At 45.6% G+C, this 13150-nt stretch overlaps 1 protein-coding gene across 1 annotated transcript; it reads right to left on the bottom strand.

The window, feature by feature from the left end:
* On the bottom strand, positions 6318-9837 carry LOC8059037 (GDSL esterase/lipase At5g45910). Its single transcript, XM_002451830.2, has 5 exons — positions 9180-9837; positions 8852-9067; positions 8512-8660; positions 8144-8417; positions 6318-6872 (listed from the first exon to the last, which is right to left on the bottom strand). The coding sequence occupies exons 1-5, from the start codon at positions 9448-9450 to the stop codon at positions 6637-6639; spliced, it is 1146 nt and encodes a 381-aa protein (XP_002451875.1). The 5' UTR covers positions 9451-9837; the 3' UTR covers positions 6318-6636.

Raw genomic sequence — 13150 nt, 5'->3', positions numbered from 1 at the left:
AGCCCTTGGCGCACTCTCCTTCCCTCTGGAGTCGACGGCTCGGGCATCGCCCTGAGGAGGAGTGCAGCGGCCATCACATTCTGGCTGGCCATGCTGAAGACTGGGGCGTCTCCCCCTTGGTCCTCGACAATGCGACGGTTGACGTCACGGGGGCGACGTCTAGCTTCACCCCCGCCTCCGCGGCCTGACGGGTCTCGGACCAGGGCCTCGCGGAGTTGGCGGAGGCGTGTGCGTTCTTCTTCGAGCATGGCCTCCAGCTCATCGAGCTGCACGAGGTCAGGGCGGTGTCCTCCAACGGGGGCTGATGCTACCCCACGGGCTCCGAGATTGGTTCCGGGAGTTGGGTTGGGAGGTGGAGTTGCATTCTCTTGCCTAGAGGGCCCTGCGTCCCCCTGGGCGTTATGCGGTGTGCCTCCGACCTCCAGGTTGAAGCATTCTCGTGTAGGGTCGTAGCTCCCGTCGTCGGAGTCGGAGTAGCCAAGACACTAGTTGCTGGCTTCCAAGAAGCGCATGAAGGTCTCCGGGTCGCCGCACCCGGAAAAGTCAGCGTCGGCCCACTCGTCGTCGCCTGAGGTAGGATCCTCTGGGTATGACGAAACGGGCGGTGTGGAGATGAGGTCCAGTGTAGACCTCAAGTGGTGACCTAGAAGTTCCGCGTACGCACTTAACGAGGTGCTCACGGAAGAGGCATAGGTGGCGGCCGCGTTCCTGAGCCCAAGAGGTAACTCGGGAGGCGCCGCTGTTTCTCCCTCATCCACAGGTGGAGGGGGACGGGATGTTGAGGCCCCTTTGTCCCCCTTACGGGGGACCGGCGCGGGCCGTGCCTTCCCCTTCAAACGGGGTGGGACGGGTGGCCGCGATGATACTCTGTTGGTCCTGGGAGCGGAGCTTGATGGCCCGCGAGCCCTTCCTCTAGCGCCTGTTGGGCCGGAGGAGCGGGCGACCTGGTGAGGAATATGCGGGGGGAGGACCGGACGGATCCTGGCCTCAGTGGTAGGGTCGGAGATCCTAGATCTTTGACGCCCCCGCCGGACGCCCCCCGCACAGTGTCCCGAACGGTTCCCACGTAGCGGCTGTGGCGGGATCGGCTCGGGACTAGGCTCGACATCACCACATGGCGGGAGGAGGACCATGTCGTAGCCAGATCCGAGGGACATGAACTCCAAACTCCCGAACATCATGATGGTGCCGCAGCGGAGCGGGCGAAATCCGTCTGCCATCCAAATCTTCCCAGTAGGGACAGGTGAATGTCACGCAGAAGGCCCCTGCCTGGCGCGCCAACTGTCGGCGTCTAGACTCGTGGTCTAGACACTAACGAGTATAAGTCTGCGTGACTACCCAAACTTGGATGGTGATGCAAGTGAGACACAGAGGGTTTATACTGGTTCGGGCCAAGAATGCCCTACGTCCAGTGTGATCGGGGGTTCTGTATAACCTTGCACCCAAAGGTGCTTGTAGTAGGGGGTACAAGCAGGTTGCGAGAGAGGGCTAAGTCCCAGGTCTCGACTTAGTGGTGGACAGAGTGCGGGGTGCTGCTCTGTGAAAGAGTGTTGTGGGTGTGTGTCAGCTTGATCCTAGCTATGAGCCCTGGCTCCCCTTTTATAGCCTCAAGGGGAGACAGGGATTTACATGGGTAGATTTCCCTCAGTGGAAGAGTTACAGCCCCGACCCTGTTGAAGCCTGTCCGTCTTGTCCTTGAGGGATGGTCGCTCCTGTGGAGGTTTACCGAGCCCTGTAGGAGTCATGGGGGTCGGATCGCCGGTGCTGCTGCATATCGCGTCAACAGTGGGAAGAGACGTCAAATAGTGGTGCTGATTAACCTCCCTCATTCCCCTTTCCACTGTGAGGCGGTACGCCACAGTAAAAAAGGTAAGGTCGCATAGTGAAAGAGGTGGGGCTGCAGTGCTCAGGGTGGTTGGAACAGTCGTCGCCCTGCCCTGCTGCGGTATGGGAGTCATCGCGTCTGTCATGTCGTGGGTACGGGCGCCGTGCGGTGGAAGTCTTGCTGCCCAGGTGGAGTGGGGTCTGGCGCCCGAGCCTGGACGGGGTCGGGCAAGTCGGAACTCGCGTTCGAGGCCCTGAGGGGTCGGGCGAGTCGGAACTTGCGTCCGAGGCCCTGAGGGGTCGGGCGAGTCGGAACTTGCGTCCGAGGCCCTGAGGGGTCGGGCGAGTCGGAACTTGAGTCCGAGGCCCTGAAGGGTCGGGCGAGTCGGAACTTGCGTCCGAGGCCTTGGGGGTCGGGTAAGTTTGAATGAACTGGGGCCCGTACCCCGGTGATTGTAGTTAGTATGTTTTTTTGCGTTTTTTATTGCTCTGATTTGGGTATCCCCTTTTTATGGTACCCAACACATGCACATTTATTAGAGTGCCATGTCAGCAAAACTGTACTTTTTGCATAAAACGAAGAGGAGAGAGAAGGAAGTAGTTTCACCATGGTGAAACCCCATGGGCGTTGTTTTCCACGCGGTGAAACGGGATGAAATCCCCACTGAGGGCCAAATCGTTTCACCATCTTGCATGTGATCCAATCATTTTGCAGCAATTAAATGCTTTGCTTAGCCTTAGAAACAACAAAGTGAAATGCTCCATTGCTGGGGTTATTTCATAGATGGTTTCATTTCAATCTCGATGACGTGTTGGTATGTGAAACCGTGCAGTGACACTGTCCATTGAAACTGGCCTAAGAGTTTCATGGGAATGAAACTATCTCTACTCCCATAAAACTCTTATTATCTCTCTCTTCATTAATATAGCGCCACATCAGCATATTTAATGTGCATAAAACTCTAATGAAACTCTCATTGAGACTGGCCTAAGTCCTAACATTAAACATGAGTTTTGAGATTTATTTCATAATTAGAATAAATAGGTTCATAAACACAATTTAATCCAATAAACCCCACCAAATTCCAAGACACATGAGAAATGCTCTTGGTTCCATTGTTGTTTAATATACCAGTGTTTCTACAAAGATTGTTAAGTTGAACATTCACCTAAAACCGAGGTTATACTTATTCACAGACGAACAATTAGCGGATTGTGTCTAATTGAAATTTCTGTGTGAAGTAAGTTTTGCCTTAGTCCTTTATTGATATTAGGCTGTCAAAAACACCCCTCTAGTTGAAGCATGTAAGTCAAACTCTAGAGACTTTCATGGAATCATGGGTGTAGTCGTAAGTCAAACTCTAGGGACTTTCATGGAATCATGGGTGTCCAGCGACTACCTGAACTCATAGACTAACTAGTAATAATGGAACTCATCGTGTAGGTGTATTTCTTATAAGATATTACTCCATCCATCCAAAAAAAACATTGTTTTTTATTTTTAGACATATTGTTTGACCATCCATCTTACTCAAACTTTTTTATCTAAATATCATATATTTTTTATAACTTATTTTATCATTAAATATACTTTACTAATTGTTTATTTATTTTATAGTTTATAGATTTTTTTTTGTTTATTTATCATTAAGTATATTTTACTAATTGTTTTACTTTATGATATCTGAAAGTAAAAAACATCAATTTTTTGGATGGAGGGAGTATGTAAGTGCATCTTTACTTAAGCAAGCATCTCGATCGCATCAACATATAAATCAATCTGCCATTATATCATAGAGGAGAAGTTCATCTCAAATGACATAGACCTTGTTAATCTTTATTTCGCTATCCTATTTCACTACTTCACGGGATATTTAATCACATAGGCCACTACGGTATGTCCACCTCTTCTTGTGATAGTTCCTTTGTGAATTTGTCAGCTATGTATGAACTATATAACTCTGAGGTTTTGTTTAGTTCGTAAAAATTTTCAAGATTTCCTGTCACATCGAATCTTTGGTCGCATGTATGGAGCATTAAATATAGATAAAAATAAAACTAATTGTACAATTTACCTATAATTTGTGAGATGAATCTTTTGAGTCTAGTTTCTCCGTGATTGGACAATGTTTGTCAAATAAAAACGAATATGCTACAGTAGTCAAAAACTAAAATTTTTACAAACTAAACAAGGCCTGAGTTTGTCTGAAATAAATGTCGTGCCGTACAGAAACCTTTCTCAGATACTGACTTCTATACCCACCCTATCGGCCCATCCCCAAACGGAAGACTCATGGTCTGTACGTCCTGTACGTAGCACGCGGATGCCTCGATCAAAGTCAAAATATTTGCATCTGATTGCAGCGAATTTTCTATTTTATATTCGTTATTACTTTTTTTTTTTTGAATCATCTCGTTGCAGCAACCTGCACGCAGATCTCTAGACAGTGTCGGCGTTCTGGCGAGCATAAGATTGACGTAGCGTGCATTTTGAACTTTGAGAGAAGACGTACGGGCTCATGTGACAATATTCTACGCCTTGCCGATCCAAAACCCATTGTGCAGAGCCCCACCATTGTTGCCGGTGAATTAATACGGGCCTCTTGCAAATTGCAACGAGATAAGAGCAACTTCAGTATGAGCACCAAAATCAGGGCCCGATATCTGATTTGGGTGCACCTCTACTTTGTTGACTCTCTATTTTACAATCTTCTCCAGCAGAAGCCTCCAAACCTAATCCTTTGAATCCTTTTTTAACAACAATGACAATTGAGATCCACTTGTCATCCTCTGTTATGACAACTGAGCTATCTTAGGGAAGAAAGAGCGACGGAAGTGGTGCCTACGGGCGGAGCGCCGACGAGGGAAAGGAACCAACCTTGTGGCCATCTTTCGTAGCGCCAGCGAGGGGAGGGAGCCGACCCTGCAGCAGATCCGCTGCAGGCGAGGGGAAGGAGCGGTCATGTCTACATTAGATCCACGTGGGAGGGAGCGCCATCGCAGGTTGCAGGGAAGAGGAGGGAGTGCTATCGCGTGTCGTAGGGAGGGAAGGGGATGGGTCGCCACCGTGGAAAGGGAGTCAGCGCGTGGCGGAGCAATGACCAACGTGTCCTTGCAGCGGCCACGCGATGGATGGTGGAGCAGCACCCGCGCAGGGAGCGGAGGAGTAGCGCCCATGCGGATGGGGGGTGGCTTGTTGGGCCAACAAAAATTAGGTCCGAGGGGAGATATGGGTGCCCATCTTAAATTGGGGACTTTAGTAAAGGTCCTGCTGGAGCTGCGTTTCTTGTCAGGGCATCCATATATTAGCTATAGGAGCTCAAGTAGGAATCTGTTGGAGTTACTCTAGTACTAGAGCATGTTGAGCTCTGTTGAACGGATCGATCGGTTCTTCTTTTTATAACATGTTGGATTGGACAGATCGTTTATGAACTGTTGAACGATTTAACGGAGCCCAACCATATTAAAAGTATGACCTACAGTATTTTATATTAAAACTTTTTACGAAGGCAATGCTAAAAGTTGTGAAGCACCAAAAACAATTGTGGAGTGTGGATTATCCCAACCTGAGCTACTACAGTATTCTTTTCTATATTGCAGAGTACTCCCTCTGTCCTATTGAAACCGATGTTTTAAACTTGCCACTATTTTAACTGCTCATCTTATTCAAAAATTTTATAGAAATATCAATTACTTTGTTATGAATTATTTTATCATTACAGATTCTATAATAATATTCTTCTTATAATTTAAAAAAAAATTGAATAAGACCAATAGTCAAGTACACAAAAGTCAAAAACGACACTTTTAATAGGAAGGAGGCAGTATGAGCTAAAACCAAATCTCTTGTTTGATTGAGATTTGAGAAGTATAAACACTAACCTCCGTGTATTAGTACAACATTACTCTATATTTTTTTGTGAACAACATTACTCTATATTTAAGTTTCTAAATATGCGAACGGAACATATATTGTTCAAGCATCTAGGGTTTGTGAATGCAGACTACTTGCTCTCCATCTCTTGTTTGCATTGCCACCGTAGTTTGAACGGATTTTGTTGTTTTTAAGTACCCAAGAAATCTCTTTACAACTCACACTTGAAAACCAGTAGCTAGGGTCTATAGGGTCACTTGAAAAGCGAAAATAGGGCTCGTGGGCTGCTAACCCACATGGCAGTGGGATAAACAACTCTAACTACTAGTAGTACAACAGATCAGCTTCAGTTCATTGGTTTCAACTCTCAACTCCCACCTGCATGCACTGTTCTCAAATCCGTCCGTTCAGATCACCGCCAGTTTTATATTACAGATTCTTCTTCTAGCCAGAGCCAAGCCATGTTCACTAAACACTAGAAAAGATAGTTGCTGGCAGTACTCTAATTGTTTACAGCTACAAACCGGACTTACATGTGTTTGTTCATATCATTTCACACACAGCTCATCCCATCTCTGAACAACAATGCAAACCATGTTCAGAGAAAAGCTGCAGTATAAGAATCGCAAAACTGGCTCATCTTTAATCAGAGAATCAGAAGCTCCTCAAGCAGACAGTCTGTATCACATTTCCGGGACACAATATACATGATTATCTGTGCGTTACATTTTTCATATTTATACCCACCTGACAAATCAAGAAAATCAGGCCTTTGTGTAGCCTCCTATCCCACCTTTGTACCCCCAATGGCAAATGAATACAATCAAATGGAGATGTACATGTATGCAAACATTGGAACTGTACGGAAGAACTACTTTCCCCGCTCCATTTTCTTTCAGTGCGCTACTTTGACAAACTCTACAACAGGAGTGGTGTGATCATGAAGATTGGATGATTGGTTGGTCCGCGAAAGGCCCATATAACCAGCCTTTGGCAATATGGCGGTAAGCAGCCTCCGTCAGGTGAATGCCATCCCAGCTCCAATGGGTTGTCGGATCAGGACAGGCAGTTGCACCGGGCTCGCCACATTTGGCCGTGACATTGAAGTTGTAAGCTGCTCTCTCAGGAGTAGATGGAGCCCCACAACATGCCCTAGGCAGTTGTTTGGCAAAACCTGAATGAGAAAAACACAGTTGTTAGGTCCCTGCATAGACGTGCATTAGAATCAAAGGCCTAATGACTGAAGCAAAGGTGCCTTCTGTTTTAATCGACAACAATATCTGCCTACTTTTTCTCTAGCAGTTGAGACAGGAAAACTGTCTCCATCAGCAAATTCAAGCTAAATAAAGTACAGGTTGCTTGCTACTACAGAGCAACAACGTGATGGAAATTCTAGAAATCAGGTACATGTGATCTAGAGATGACAAGGACATGGCATCGTTCTAGATGCAGATGGTTGTTATGTGCCTTTTCCTGTTATTTTATTTTTCTATTAAAAAAATATTATGGTCAGCAAGGAAAGATAGTAGTAGGTAGAAACAAAAGTGATCGCCCAAAACGATGGTTCAGCTAACTGAGCAATTCCTAGGTGTTTGCACTTTGCGCAACAAGGACTTGTTGATTTTTTTTGATTCAGCAATGCTTAGAAACTGGAGCAGCAAAAGTAAGAAGGTCGGGTAGCAAAGCACTGATTATTTTATTTAATTGCAACAGTGCATATACACTTCTGAAATGTCCATCTTAACAACATGTTAAGTAATGGGCGATTGTTTCCCAAAAAAATAATGTGTCTACTGTTCATAGATTTTTAAATTAGCTATGCAGGTCATTGTAGTAGCTAGTTCAGCTCAAAATACAATACCATAGAAGGATTGGTGGTAAAACTATCATGGGAAAATAATTACTACAGCCCTGACCTTGAATTTTAACCTGTTAACAGAACCATTATTGTTTTAAGTCCTAATACATCCTTATATTATTTAGTGAAGGGAATCAAACCATTCTACTGTTAGCTCCAAGTGATCCATTCTAATGGAATCTCATTTTCAATGGAAAGGCCTCCTATCAAGTAGACAACTATTAATGGGAAGCACTCAAATGAACTGTGCTAATAGCAGTGATAGCTAAAAGACCCTTTACAGACTAGATAGCAGGTTCCAAATGAGCAAGGGTAAGCACCTTTGCTTTGAAGATACTCTGACCATTAAGCTAGCCCAACTGATTTTGAAATCATAAATTTTCTACTCGCCATTCAAAACATGATTTGTATATTCAGCAATGCGCTAGTAGAGAAGGTTAAGGCATCTCCACCGAGATCTAAACTATCTAATTAGAATATGTTGCGTTTTTCAAGAACAGTGTTGATTCCAAGTAGTAGTTGACTAAACATCTAAGCATATAAGCAAACCTTATCACATAAAAGAGATCAAGAATGCAAGAGCTCACCAAACTTTTCAGGCTGAAGCATGAACTGGATAACTGGAGTGTAGTAGTCGCCATATATGATCCTCACATTGGGGTGCTTAGCCCGGAGCTTCTTAAGCATGGCCTTGAGATGTGCATTGTGCACCCAGGAGAACGTGTTGTACTGGCGGACACACCCACTGCGGGAGCCCTTTCCCTCTTCGGGCACATCAAGCATGTTCAAGTACACTGGGAAGCAGCCTGTGGGCATGACACCAGGCACAATCATGTCCACAGCCCCCTCAGCAATCAGTGCCTGCACCATGCACAAACATTTGCAGTTGGAAACACATCCCATGACGACTACCCTTGTACAATACACAACAAAGGGGAGGGGGGGAAACCCCTACCTCGATACCGTCAGAGATGCCCTGGATGACATCCGGCATGAACTTGTAGGCCTCTGGGATGCCCATGCCGGCAAAGAGGGGCGCGTTGTAGTCGTTGCCGCCAAACTCACCGACCACAAACAGTGCCTTGGCAAAGAATTTCTTGCATGCTGCAAAAGGAAATGAAGTCAATTGTAATAAGTTTTACCGTTAATAGTCTCCCAATTTTCTAATATATATATATATATATATATATATATATATATATATATATATATATATATATATATATATATATATATATAATGCATCACTAGTGGTTGGTTCAGCTAAGCTAGAGAAGGTGGGATGGGAATCTCACCCTCCGTTGTGTTGCAGAAGAAAGGCTTGAGATCACGGAACCACTGGATTTGGGTCATGAGCGCTCCGGAGTTCCAGATGACGGCACCGAGCCCCTTGGCCTCGAAGTAGGGCGTGTCGAGCGCGGTGGCGCCGGTGATGGCGAAGTTGGCGCCGTGCGCGAAGCTGGCGTTCTTGGCCTTGGACGGCGGCAGCAGCGGCAGGCCAAACTCTTGCGCTGCAGGCAAGGCAAGGAAGCCCAGGAAACCCGTCAGTCAGGCACACACACCCAAATCTGGGGAGCGAGCAAACAAACGCAGCCGAAGCAAACCCCTCCCCGTCGTACGTACCGAGGTGGTCGATGACGAGGCGTCCGTCGGAGCAGCGGCCGGTGGGCTTGCCGAAGTAGGTCTGGCCGTAGGGCAGGCGCGCGGTGGCCAGGATCTCCGGGGTGCCGTTCTGGATGAGGTTGCCGGCATCGGCAAGCGAGTCCCCAAAGTTGAAGAGCGCGTGGTACATCCCCTTGGCCGACGCCTCACTCGATTCCGCCGCGGCGCCGCCGCCGGCCGCCGCAAGAAGCACCACCGCCAACACGGCGAGCATCGCGCCCCTTCCTCCCATCGCCCGCCCTCGTTCCTTCCCCCCCTGGCTGGCTTCCCCCACTAGGTTTCTTGGATCTCCGGCGAAGGGAGGGAAGAATGGAGAAGGTGGGGAGTCGAGGGGCGAGGCGAGCGGGGTGGGAGCTAGGTAGCTATCGGCGGTCGGGGTGGGGGTTCTTGTAGGAGAGGCGGAGGCGGGGGCGGGCGACGGAGAGGGAAAGGGAGGGGTTGGTGGTGGTGGTGGCTGCTGCGGCGTTTTCTTGGGCGCTTTGCCTTCCTCGCTCGCTCGATGCTGCAGCTAGCTAGGAGAGGGAAAGGGAGTGTGGTGGCGTGGCTCCCTCGGTGTTTGGCGGATTAATAAATTAGTTAGGCGTGGGGGGGAGGGAGTTATTGCGGAGGTGTGGGAAAATGGGGAATGGATGGGGGGAAGGAGGCGAGGACGAGGGCGAGGCGAAGCCTGGAGGAAGGTGACGGGCGGCTGCAAGCAGCTCTGGAATCAGCTTGATGGATGGATGGGCGAGGAAGATGGGTCGTCGGTCGAGTGAACAGCTAGAGAGTGAGGAAGATTGGGTGGGGGGTTCCGTAGGGGAAAAAAATGTGGGGGTTTGACTCGTAGAAGCGTTTTCCGGCGCGCGGTCCATTTCCCGGCCTAATGTGTTGGACTTGGAGCTCTTTCCGGCCTAACCCAGGGCCTTGTTTAGGGCACTCACAATGTAAGACTCTATCACAAAGTCCAAGACACTTAATTACATATTATTTATGGTATTTTGCTGATGTGGCAGCATATTTATTGAAGAAAAAGGTAGAAAAAATAAAACTCCAAGTCTTATTTAGACTCCAAGTCCACATTGTTCGAGGCAATAAATAACTTTAGACTCTATGATAGAGTCTGCATTGTGAGTGCCCTTAGTTTCCAAAAAATTCTGCAAAATTTTTCAGATTCCCCGTCACATCGAATCTTTAGATACATGCATGGAGTATTAAATATAGATGAAAATAAAAACTAATTACACAGTTTGGTCGAAATTGACGAGACGAATCTTTTGAGCCTAGTTAGTCCATAATTGGACAATTTTTGTCAAATACAAACGAAAATGCTACAGTATCGATTTTGCAAAATTTTTTGGAACTAAACAAGGCCAGACAAGGAAAAAAAAACCACCGCTACGCGCTAGGAGACGTGGCAATGCATCACATTCAGAGAAACAGATAGAAATCAGGGGAAAAAATAGCACAATAAAAATAGCAAAAAAAAAACACATTTATTAAAAAGCCTGTTTCACTCTGCAACTAATAGTTACCCGGTAAAATCTAATTCGAGATATCTTTAGCTAATGTATTAGCTACCGTCCAGGTAAAAAGCACCTGTTCATTGGCTTATTTCTAGATAATACAACTAATAGTTAGACCAGGTAATAGCTAATTGTTAGTTAAGTGGATCCAAACGGAGCCTACAGTATATGAGAAGTAAAAATTGAGATATGAGGTGACTCGACTCATCAAGGATCAAATGGTTTAGTAGATCATGTGTCGATGATCATTCATGAGTAGTTTGTCCTTTTTTTCCTAGTATCCCTCCGTATGTATGTTGTAATTCTTCTACCCTTTTTTTTAACATGTTTGTACCTTTGGTTGGTCCTGTCTCACCTAGCATGGAAACAAATCAAAATTATACGAGTATTTTGATCTTAGCTAGCCTGCCTCAAGTTCCGTATATTCGAGGTTTCTTTTTACAAACTCAAATCAAATCAGTTAAGATCTTGTTTAGAGGGGCTTTTGTGCTGCTTCGGCTCTATATGTGAACAATGCGCTAAAGCTTAGACGTAAAAGAGTGAAGCACGAGGAGCGATGCCAAACAAGTCCCGGCTCAAGTTTAGCATTTTTCCCAATAAAACAAGACTAAGAAATGTAGTTAAGATACCAAATCAAACATCGGCTTCCCATAGGTGAACTACGTTATATGCCATGTCTTGTGTTTTCCCATCTAGTGGTCGGTGGTTTTAGTTGTTCTTGTGTTTCCCCTCTAGTGATCGATGATTTTAGTTGTTCTTGTGTTTTCCCATTTAGTGGTCGATGGTTTTAGTTGTTCTTGTGTGTTTCCCCTCTAGTGGTTAGTGGTTTTAGTTATTTTCTAGTTTGTTGACTCCTATGTAGGTTACTTTACTTCTTTCTTTTAATTAACTTTTACAGCAAATCTCTTGGCACCATTTAAAAAATAATACATGAAAAATATAAGAAAATGGCATGGGAAGGCATCATCAAGAAAAAAAATATTAGTTAGGGTGTAGTTTGACTACGAGAAATTACACTTTGACCGATAATTAGTTCAGTACTACGTAACCTATATGCCGCAAAGTTAGTGCCATCGGCTTTGTATAAAAAACATTTTCTAATCAATATGATCCATAGCAGCTACAGATTTTGGACAATCATACAACCTCACTTGAGGTCGTTAATGGATTGTCCAACTAATTAGACACGCAGTCCGATTTTGCAAGCCTCTGCTAAGGCAATCCTAGTGTAGATTTATAAACGATATATACTTCTTAATATTTCTTTCTTATTTGCGTTATCCGTCAAATGTTAGGCAAATAGATTAGTGATTATAACCAAAAAAAAAGGATAACATGACCTTCGCATAAATTTTTGGCACAAACCGAACAACCTTAGGACCATTAGGCGATACCGGATTGATCGATAAACCAATCCGTTATCGAGTTTATTGTATCTGTCCAGCACGCTCGTTTTAGAGGTCAAGACGCTCTGGTAGCAATGCACTTGGTTGCCTTGTCAACACTGAATCCAACCAGTTAAACTATTACGGCCGGACACAAATTTGAGTTGCTAGTTTCGACTGCAAAGTAACAGTGGTCACAACAACAATAATTCGTCTTTATAATCATGTTCAGTACGAACCGAAAAAAAATAATAAGATACAATTACAACGTTCTACCAAACACGATCGAAACAGACTTTTTTTTTTAAACTCAGTTTGTTTCTTTCTGATGGAAAGAAAGACAACAAAGCTACGTCCAAAAAAAACAGCGACGTACAGTTCACGTAAATAAAAGATTTATAATATATAAAACACGATGAGTCAAGAGCAAGTTTTGTTAGTTGAAATTTTTAGGTGAGGCCATTCTCTCCCAGCTACCATCCACTCTCCCGTAACATGCATGGCCCATCAGTCCACCAATTCAGTCACATAATAATACACACACACACACACAAAAAAAAAAAAAAACCTAGTCCCCATGTGATGTGAGGGATTATGCATGTATAATCCGAGCATCCGATTCGTTCATTGCTGCGTGGTTTGGTGAGGGGTCAGCAGCCAGCACGGAAGCCGTCGGTCCAACCATAAAAAAAAGAACTCCGGACGTCGTGAGTGGAGTGGTTTTCCTCGCGCTCCCAAACCGTCGTTGTCAGGTCGTTGCCAAATGCACGTCGAGTTCTTGTTTTCGACCTCTCGCCTATCGGTGCTGCTGCCATGTGCGGCTAGTCGTTTTATTTTTTTTTCCCGGTGGATGTAAAATAAATAAGTTATAAATCAAATCAAATAAAGCGAGTACAGAAAAGCTAATATGATGATGCTAGTAAGATAGCAGCGGGCGATCGAGCGGCGTGGCTCAAATGATTGAGGCATGAAGCAGGCAGGCGGCGTGGAGAGGTGTTGCAGGCAGGCTATGGGAGCTGTGACTGTGAGAGATCATTCTTGGCAA

This window comes from Sorghum bicolor, chromosome 4 (genome assembly GCF_000003195.3).
Source record: "Sorghum bicolor cultivar BTx623 chromosome 4, Sorghum_bicolor_NCBIv3, whole genome shotgun sequence".
Classification (NCBI taxonomy): domain Eukaryota; kingdom Viridiplantae; phylum Streptophyta; class Magnoliopsida; order Poales; family Poaceae; genus Sorghum; species Sorghum bicolor.
The sequence above is the reverse complement of the archived record's forward strand: the minus strand, read 5'-3'. Positions and strand labels throughout refer to the sequence as shown.